The sequence below is a fragment of the Pezoporus wallicus genome, unplaced genomic scaffold (genome assembly GCF_028554395.1).
Source record: "Pezoporus wallicus isolate ANWC-B61680 ecotype Strahan unplaced genomic scaffold, APGP_CSIRO_Pwel_v1 contig_9134, whole genome shotgun sequence".
In the NCBI taxonomy this organism is placed as follows: Eukaryota; Metazoa; Chordata; class Aves; order Psittaciformes; family Psittacidae; genus Pezoporus; species Pezoporus wallicus.
Genome location: NW_026639101.1, coordinates 311 through 10662, shown reverse-complemented (window position 1 = coordinate 10662; position 10352 = coordinate 311). Strand labels below are relative to the sequence as shown.

Sequence of the window (10352 nt, the reverse complement as noted above, 5' to 3'; positions counted from 1 at the left end):
GGAACTCCAGGGTCCTGCGGCACCGGGGGAGTCAGGGACAGCGGCACCCATGGGTGCCACCGCGTGTCCGTCCCGTCCCCCCCACACACCCCATTGTGTGTGTGTGTCCCCCCCCCCACCTTTACCTATAGTGAGGCCCGGGCAGCTCCTTCAGCACCTCCTTGATCTTCACCAGGCGCGCTTCCTCCATCTGGATGGCCACGGCATCCTGCTGGGCACCGGGAGCGGGTGACCGAGCGCCGGCCCCCGCTGTGGAGGTGACCGAGCGGGGCGGGGACGGGGACGGGGACCGGGGACCGGCGCTCACAGCGAACTTGTGGTAGAGCTGGTAGGTGAGGAGCGGGTTGGGCAGCTCCCGGCAGTAGGCTTTGCACAGGGAGCTCACGCAGTGGATGTCCTGCAGGTAAACGTCCCTGCGCAGGTCGGGGCAGCGCTCGCTCTCGAACTCCTGCCTGCGGTGGGATGGGGATGGGGATGGGAATGGGGTGGGATGGGGTGGGATGGGGATGGGATGGGATGGGGATAGGGTGGGGGGATGGGAGGGATGGGATGGGGATAGGGTGGGATGGGAAGGGAACGGGGATAGGATGGGGAGGAGGATGGGATGGGAATGGGGTGGGATGGGAATGGGATGGGGTGGGAATGGAATGGGAATGGGATGGGGATGGGGTGGGATGGGGATGTGGATGGGGTGGGATGGGAAGGGAATGGGGATATGGATGGGATGGGAATGGGGTGGGATGGGAATGGGATGGGGTGGGAATGGGATGGGGATAGGATTGGGATGGGGATGGGAATGGGATGGGGATAGGATGGGAATGGGGATGGGAATGGGAATGGAAAGGGGGATGGGGATGGGATGGGGATGGGGGGAATGGGGATGGGATGGGGATGGGAATGGGAAGGGAATGGGATGGGGATGGGATGGGGATAGGATTGTGATGGGGATGGGGATGGAATGGGAATGGGGATGGAATGGGAATGGGATGGGGATAGGATGGCATGGGGATGGGAATGGGTTGGGAATGGAATGGGATGGGGATGGGGTGGGATGGGGATGCGGTTGCCATGGTAATAGGATGGGATGGGTTTCAGCTACTGCTGAAGCCAGGATAGATGGGAATGGGATGGGGATGAGGGGATCCCCCTCTCTGGCTGCACTGGGGCATCCCTGGGGTGTCCCAAGGGCTGTTGTGGTTGCTGGGGAGCAGACACAGCCCCGATGGGCTGGCAATGGGGAGGGTTGGTCAGACAGGGCCTTGGTGACACGGGGGGATGCTGGGAATGGGAGCACATTGGGAATGGTGGGGACTGGGGGATGCTGGGGATGGGGCATGGCAGGGGCAGGGGATGCTGGGAACACTGTGGATGCAGGGGATGCTGGGGACACTGGGAATGCAGGGGATGCTGGGGACAGGTAATGCTGGGGACACGGGATGCTGGGGACACTGCGGATGCTGGGGATGCTGGAGACACTGCGGATGCAGGGGATGCTGGGGACACTGGGGATGCAGGGGATGCTGGGGATGCAGGGGATGCTGGGGACTGCGGATGCAGAGGATGCTGGGGACACTGGGGATGCTGGGGACACTGGGGATGCAGAGGATGCTGGGGATGCTGGGGACACTGGGGATGCAGGGGATGCTGGGGACACTGGGGATGCTGGGGACACTGGGGATGCTGGGGACACTGGGGATGCAGGGGATGCTGGGGACACTGGGGATGCTGGGGACACTGGGGATGCAGGGGATGCTGGGGACACTGGGGACGCAGGGGATGCTGGGGACACTGGGGCTATGGGCTGTCGGGGCCCTTGCGGGCAGGGGGGATGCGCCAGTGTGAGGAAAGGGGAAAAGTGCAACCCCTGGAGCCGGTAGGGGTGGGAAGGAAACGAGAATTGAACAGGGAGGAGGAAGGAGGGGAAGGGCCTGAGCCGGGGCTGCGGGATGGGAGGGGCGAGCCACGGGGATGGAGCTGGGTTGGCTCCTGAGCTGGCCCCATCCCCATCGCCCTCCCACTGCATTCCCGCTTCCTCGTGTCTCATCCCACCAGCACCCCATGTGGTCCCGTGTCCCCATCTCCCTCCTTCCAGCTCCTGTCTCCATCCCATTCCCATCTTCCTTCTGTTTGACCCAGTCCAGTCTCCAGCTCCGTCCCGGCTCCATCTGATCTCCATCCCTTTATCTCCATCCTTTCTCCCTTATCGCCATCCCAACTGCTCCAGCTCCATCCCATCTGCTCCTGTTCCTGTCTCCATCGTCTCCATGATTTCTCCATCATCTCCATCCCATCCACCCTTGTCTCCAGCTCCATCCTTGCTGCATCATCTCCATCCCAACTGCTCCAGCTCCATCCCCTCCACTCCTGTCCCCATCCTCTCCATCCCATCTCTCCCTGTCTCCATTGTCTCCATCCCCTCCACTCTTGTCTCCATCATCTCCATCCTTTCTCCACCCGCTCCATCGCCATCCCCATCCCCTCCGGCCCCGCTCACCGCAGCCGCTGGATGTTGGAGGACACCCCGGAGAGCCGGTAGATCCCATCCACCACCCCGTGCTGCTCCACGAACTCCGTGCAGCTCCTCAGCACCTGCGGCACTGGGGGGGGGGCGAGCACCAGGCCCCATCACCCCTCAAAGCCCCCATCCCCATCCTTGGCCCGCCCTGGACCACTCTGGGACCCCCGAACCTCAGAGGGGGCCCTCACCGGAAGAGCCCGATTGCGGCACCGGTGACGCAACCGCGGCGAGACCCAGCCCCGGCACCCCCGGTGCCCCCGCGCTCACCGTCCTGCCCCGAGCGCTGCAGCAGCTGCAGGAGGTCGCAGCCGAAGACCCGCTCGCGGGCACCGCCCTTGCGCCTCGCCTTGTGCCGCGACATGGCTGCGATCAACCCCTGCCCATGGCCGGCACCGGCACCGCGCCCGGGGCGCAGCGGGCGGAAGAGCCCTAGGGAGGAAGTGCCGGGGCCGGGGGAGCCGCGAGGCCTCTGCTGGCTCCGGGGCGCAGCAGGAAGGTGGCGGCCGCCCGCGAAGCGCTTCCTGCTGCCGGCACCTCCAAACCGCAGGCAACGAGCACCAGCGAGCACCGACGTTGTGAGTGCACCAATGAGCACCAGCGAGCACCGACGTTGTGAGTGCACCAATGAGCACCAGCGAGCACCAACGTTGTGAGTGCACCAATGAGCACCAGTGAGCACCAGTGAGCACCAACGTTGTGAGTGCACCAATGAGCACCAGCGAGCACCAGTGAGCACCGACGTTGTGAGTGCACCGATGAGCACCAGCGAGTACCGACGTTGTGAGTGCACCAATGAGCACCAGTGAGCACCAGTGAGCACCGACGTTGTGAGTGCACCGATGAGCACCAGCGAGCACCAACACTGTGAGTGCACCAGTGATCACCAGTGAGCACCAACGTTGTGAGTGCACCAATGAGCACCAGCGAGCACCAACGTTGTGAGGGCACCAATGAGCACCAGTGAGCACCGACGTTGTGAGGGCACCAATGAGCACCAGTGAGCACCAACGTTGTGAGGGCACCAATGAGCACCGACGTTGTGAGTGCACCAGTGAGCACCAGCGAGCACCGACGTTGTGAGTGCACCAATGAGCACCAGCGAGCACCGACGTTGTGAGTGCACCAATGAGCACCAGTGAGCACCAGTGAGCACCGACGTTGTGAGTGCACCGATGAGCACCAGTGAGCACCAACGTTGTGAGTGCACCATTGAGCGTTTGTGAGTGCACCAATGAGCACCAGTGAGCACCTACGTTGTGAGTGCACCACTGAGCACCGACGTTGTGAGTGCACCAATGAGCACCAGCGAGCACCGACGTTGTGAGTGCACCAGTGAGCACCAGTGAGCACCGACGTTGTGAGTGCACCAATGAGCACCAGTGAGCACCGACGTTGTGAGTGCACCAATGAGCACCAGTGAGCACCGACGTTGTGAGTGCACCAATGAGCACCAGTGAGCACCAGTGAGCACCGACGTTGTGAGTGCACCGATGAGCACCAGTGAGCACCAACGTTGTGAGTGCACCGATGAGCACCAGTGAGCACCAACGTTGTGAGGGCACCAATGAGCACCAGTGAGTGGACCTCTGAGCACCAGTGAGCTCCAACGTTGTGAGGGCACCAATGAGCACCGACGTTGTGAGTGCACCAATGAGCACCAGCGAGCACCGACGTTGTGAGTGCACCAATGAGCACCAGCGAGCACCGACGTTGTGAGTGCACCAATGAGCACCAGCGAGCACCGACGTTGTGAGTGCACCAATGAGCACCAGTGAGCACCAGTGAGCACCGACGTTGTGAGTGCACCAATGAGCACCAGCGAGCACCGACGTTGTGAGTGCACCAGTGAGCACCAGTGAGCACCGACGTTGTGAGTGCACCAATGAGCACCAGTTGTGAGTGCACCAATGAGCACCAGTGAGCACCAACGTTGTGAGGGCACCAATGAGCACCGACGTTGTGAGTGCACCAATGAGCACCAGCGAGCACCGACGTTGTGAGTGCACCAATGAGCACCAGCGAGCACCGACGTTGTGAGTGCACCAATGAGCACCAGCGAGCACCGACGTTGTGAGTGCACCAGTGAGCACCAGTGAGCACCAACGTTGCGGGTGCACCAGTGAGCACCGACGTTGTGAGGGCACCAATGAGCACCAGTGAGCACCAATGTTGTGAGTGCACCGATGATCACCAGTGAGTACCAACGTTGCGGGTGCACCAGTGAGCACCAACACTTGTGTGTGCATGAATGATCACCAGTGAGCACCAACCTTGTGAGTGCACCGATGAGCACCAACCTTGTGAGTGCACCAGTGATCACCAGCGAACACCAACATTGAGTGCACCAATGAGCACCAACCTTGTGAGTGCACCAGTGATCACCAATGAGCACCAACCTTGTGAGTGCACCAATGATCACCAGTGAGCACCAACCTTGTGTGTGCACCAATGCTGACCAGCAAGCACCAATGCTTGTGTGTGCACCAACGTCGTGTGTGCACCAATGCTCACCAGTGAGCACCAACATTGTGAGTGCACCAGTGATCACCAGCGAGCGCCAACGCTTGTGTGTGCACCAGTGTCGTGTGCACCAACGCTCACCAGAGAGTTGCGTGTGCATCAATGTTCACCAACGCTTGTGTGTGTACCAACGTCGTGTGTGCACCAGTGCTCACCAGTGAGCACCAACATTGTGAGTGCACCAGTGATCACCAGCGAGCGCCAACGCTTGTGTGTGCACCAGTGTCATGTGTGCACCAACGCTCACCGGAGAGCTGTGTGTGCACCAATGCTCACCAGAGAGTTGCGTGTGCATCAATGATCACCAACGCTTGTGTGTGCACCAGTGTCATGTGTGCACCAACGCTCACCAGAGAGCTGTGTGTGCACCAATGTTCACCAACACTTGTGTGTGCACCAGTGTCGTGGGTGCACCAACGCTCACCAGTGAGCACCAACATTGTGTGTGCACCAGCAATCATCGGCGAGCACCAACGTTGCGTGTACACCAACAATCACAAATGTTGTGTGCACCAACGCTCACCAGCGCACGCCAACGCTTGTGTTTGCACCAGCACCGGTGCTCATGCACACACACACGAACACTTGGGTGCCCTTGCCGTGGTGCTCGTGCACGCTCTGGGGCACCCGTGTGGGTTCCGTGTACTCCTGCTCCTCGTGCACCGGGGCCATGTGCAGAGCACGCTTGTGCCATACATGTGCACGCTTGTGCGTGCTCGTGTCATACGTGCGCATGCTTATTCATGCTTGTGCCATACGTGTGCACGCTTATTCATGCTTGTGTCATACGTGCGCACGCTTATTCATGATTGTTCCATATGTGTGCACGCTTATTTGTGCTTGTGCCATACGTGTGCACGCTTGTGCATGCTCCTGTCATATGTGCGCACGCTTATTCATGCTTGTGCTGTACGTGCGCACGCTTATGCACGCCTATGCCATACATGTGCATGCTTGTGCATGGTCCTGTCATATGTGCGCACGCTTATTCATGCTTGTGCTGTACGTGCACACGCTTATGCACGCCTATGCCACACGTGTGTACGCTTGTGCGTGCTTTTGCCATACGTGCGCACGCTTATGCACACCTCGGCCATACGTGTGCATGCTTGTGCCATACGTCCACATGCTCGCGCATGCTTGTGCCATACGTGTGCATGCTTGTGCGTGCTTGTGCCATACGTGCGCACGCTTACGCACGCCTCTGCCATACGTGTGCTTGCTTATACCATACGTCCACATGCTCGCGCATGCTTGTGCCATATGTACGCACACTTATGCATGCCTCTGCCATATGTGTGCATGCTTGTGCGTGCTTGTGCCATATGTGCACACGCTTGTGCATGCTGGTGTCATACATGTGCACGCTTATTCATGCTTGTGTCATACATGTGCACGCTTTTTCATGCTTGTGCCATACATGCGCACGCTTGTGCACGCTTGTGCCATGTTTGCAGCTTGTGCCACACTTGAGCGTGCTTGTGCCATACATGCACATGCTTGTGCCATGTTTGCACGCTTGTGCCACACTTGAGCGTGCTTGTACCATACATGCACATGCTTGTGCACACTTGTGCCATGTTTGCACGCTTGTGCCACACTTGAGCGTGCTTGTGCCATACATTCACATGCTTGTGCACGCTTGTGCCATGTTTGCACGCTTGTGCCACACTTGAGCGTGCTTGTGCCATACATGCACATGCTTGTGCACGCTTGTGCCATATGTTTGCACGCTTGTGCCACACTTGAGCGTGCTTGTGCCATACGTGCACACGCTTGTGCACGCTCACACGTGCTCGCGTGCCCATCCTCGCACACGCGTCGGACACGGGGTCCCAAGGCCCGCAGGGGTTTATTTACAAGCGGGGCCGCAGCAGCGGGGGGGGGCCCCGTCCTATACAGGGTCTGTACACGGGGACACGCGTCCCGGGGACCCCCATCACCAGCCCCACGCATGGGGGGGCCCCACCGGGGGCTGCCAAGGGGGGTTCTGTGGGGTGGGGGGGGGGGGGGAGTGGGGGTGTGCGTTGGGGGGTCCGGGTTTTTGAGGGGGGGGAAGGGGAGAGGGGACGGAAGCCCCCCAAGTGCCGCCTGCAAAGCAGGAACCGGCCCAGAGTCCGATGGGGGGCTTGGGGGGGGGGGGGGGGGGCGTTGTTGGGGGGCTCCTGCCCCTGTCCTTGGGGTGTCCCCACACCCGGGGGGGGGGGGGGGGGGGGGGGGGGGGGGGGGGGATGTCCGGTGCCGCCGTCACCTCCTCGCCCCCCGGCGCTGTGCCCGCAGGCAGGGGGTGCGCACGGAGCGTGTCCCTCACCCTGTGCCCCATGGCGGGGGGGTGTCCGTCCCCCCGTCCCCCCCCCCAACAACCTCCATGGGCAGCGGCTCACACGAGGTGCCCGCGGCCGTTGATGTAGATGCCGTTGGTGGTGGGCTTGGCTTGGAGCATGCCGTTCTCCTGCACGAAGTGGGTCATGGCTTGCTTGATGGGGTCGTCGCCGCCGGGGCCGCCGCCGCCTTCCTCCTCCTCGTCCTTGGGCTCCTTCCCCGCCGGCGCCGCAGGGACCTCGGTCTGCGTTTCGATCTCCCGCACGGTCGAGAGCGTGGAGTAACTGCGGCCCTCGGGCTCCTCGCTCTGCGCGTGGGGACGGGACGGGGGTCACACGCGTGGACCCCAAAGTCCCGTGTGTGTCCCCCCCCCATGGACCCCGGTGCTCACCATGGCCGAGCAGATGCTGGTGCCGCGCAGGCTGTCCCCCCGCAGGCTGCCCTGGCGGCTCTCTGCCCGCAGCTGCAGCGTCTCCTCCAGCTGCAAGAGCCCCGTTAGACCCAAGCACCCCATGGACCGGCCCCACGGACACCCCATGGAGCAGCCCCATGGAGCAGCCCCATTGACACCCCATGGAGCAGCCCCATTGATACCCCATGGAGCAGCCCCATTGACACCCCATGGAGCAGCCCCATTGACACCCCATGACCGTGCCCACGGACACCCCATGGAGCAGCCCCATTGACACCCCATGGAGCAGCCCCAGTGAAACCCCATCGACCGGCCCCACGGACACCCCATGGAGCAGCCCCCTTGACACCCCACGGAGCAGCCCCATTGACACCCCATGGAGCAGCCCCATTGATACCCCATGGAGCAGCCCCATGAGCAGCCCCATGGAGCAGCCCCATTGACACCCCATGGAGCAGCCCCATTGACACCCCATGGAGCAGCCCCATTGATACCCCCTGGACCAGCCCCACGGACACCCCATGGAGCAGCCCCATTGATACCCCATGGAGCAGCCCCATTGACACCCCATGGAGCAGCCCCATTGACACCCCATGGAGCAGCCCCATTGACACCCCATGGAGCAGCCCCATTGATACCCCATGGAGCAGCCCCATTGATACCCCATGGACCAGCCCCACGGACACCCCATGGAGCAGCCCCATTGATACCCCATGGAGCAGCCCCATTGACACCCCATGGACCGGCCCCACGGACACCCCATGGAGCAGCACCCGGGAGCAGCCCCATTGACACCCCATGGAGCAGCCGCATTGAAACCCCATGGACCGGGCCCACGGACACCCCATGGAGCAGCCCCATTGACACCCCATGGAGCAGCCGCATTGATACCCCATGGAGCAGCCCCATTGACACCCCATGGAGCAGCCCCATTGACACCCCATGGACCGGCCCCACGGACACCCCATGGAGCAGCCCCATGGAGCAGCCCCATTGACACCCCATGGAGCAGCCGCATTGATACCCCATGGACAGGTCGCATGGACACCCCATGGAGCAGCCCCATTGACACCCCATGGACCGGCCCCACGGACACCCCATGGAGCAGCCCTATGGAGCAGCCCCATTGACACCCCATGGAGCAGCCGCATTGAAACCCCATGGACCGGCCCCACGGACACCGCATGGAGCAGCCCCATTGATACCCCATGGAGCAGCCGCATTGACACCCCATGGAGCAGCCCCATTGACACCCCATGGAGCAGCCCCATTGACACCCCATGGAGCAGCCTCATTGACACCCCATGGACGGGTCGCATGGACACCCCATGGAGCAGCCCCATTGATACCCCATGGAGCAGCCCCATTGATACCCCATGGACTGGCCCCATGGAGCAGCCCCGTTGGCACCCCATGGACTGGCCCCATGGAAACCCATGGAGCAGCCCCATTGACACCCCATGGAGCAGCCCCATTGACACCCCATGGAGCAGCCCCATTGACACCCCACTGAGCAACCCCATTGACACCCCATGGAGCAGCCCCATTGACACCCCATTGACCAGCCCCATGAGCACCCCATGGAGCAGCCCCATTGACACCCCATGGAACAGCCCCATTGACACCCCATGGACCGGCTCCATGGACTGACCCCACTGGCACCCCATGGACCTGCCCCAAGGACACCCCATTAAGCAGCCCCATTGACACCCCATGGGTCGGCCTCATGGACACCCCATGGACTGGTCCCACAGACAACCCATGGACCAGCCTCAAGGACACCCCATGGACTGGCCCCAAAGACATCCCATGGGCACCCCACTCCCTGCTTCTCCTCCTTCAACACCTCCAAACCCAGTCCCCTGGATCCCCCAGCACCCTTTGCCGCAGTGATCCCATCACCCAGAGCACCCTTGGGCACCCATCCCATCCATCATCCCCAAACCCCATCACCCAAAGTGCCCCCAGCCTCAACTCCTTGGGTCCCCCACCCATGACCCACAGCACCCTCCCCCCCCAAGCCCCCCCTGCATCACCTGGGTGCGGGTGTCCGTGCTGTGGCTCGAGTGCAGGCGGCGGATGGAGTTCTCCCGGGTGAGGGTCAGCTCCTCCTCACTGGGGACATGGGGGGGGATGCTCAGCACCAGCCCCCTGTGTCCCCCCCCATCGCCCCATTTCCCCCCACATTCAACCCCAGCTCTTACTACTTCTCGGAGATGCGCTTGGTCTTGCGCTTGTGGTAGAGGGTCATGACGACGACGACGACGACGAGGACGCAGAGCAGGACGGCGGCGATGACGCCCACCACCACCACCGAGGCCGAGACCAGGTCCACCTTCCGCACCTCATCATCTGCGGGACACCGGCGGTGGGGAGGAGATGGGAGGTGAATGAAGAGAAGGGGATATCCATGGGTGGATGAGTCCTGGATGGATGGATGGATGATGGATGGATGGATGGATGGATGGATGGATGGATGGATGGATGGATGGATGGATGGATGGATGGATGGATGGATGATGGATGGATGATGGAAGATGGATGGATGATGGATGGATGATGGATGATGGATGGATGATG

General features: G+C 61.9%; 1 protein-coding gene across 1 annotated transcript; it reads right to left on the bottom strand.

The window, feature by feature from the left end:
• Positions 1 to 7407: 7407 nt before the first annotated feature.
• Positions 7408 to 10124, bottom strand: LOC130601575 (nectin-4-like; the record flags this gene model as incomplete). Its single annotated transcript, XM_057413734.1, has 4 exons — positions 7408 to 7667; positions 7752 to 7841; positions 9809 to 9887; positions 9977 to 10124. Coding segments are annotated over 4 exons (566 nt in total), but the record flags the coding sequence as incomplete, so codon positions are not given.
• Between the last annotated feature and the right edge of the window lie 228 nt (positions 10125 to 10352).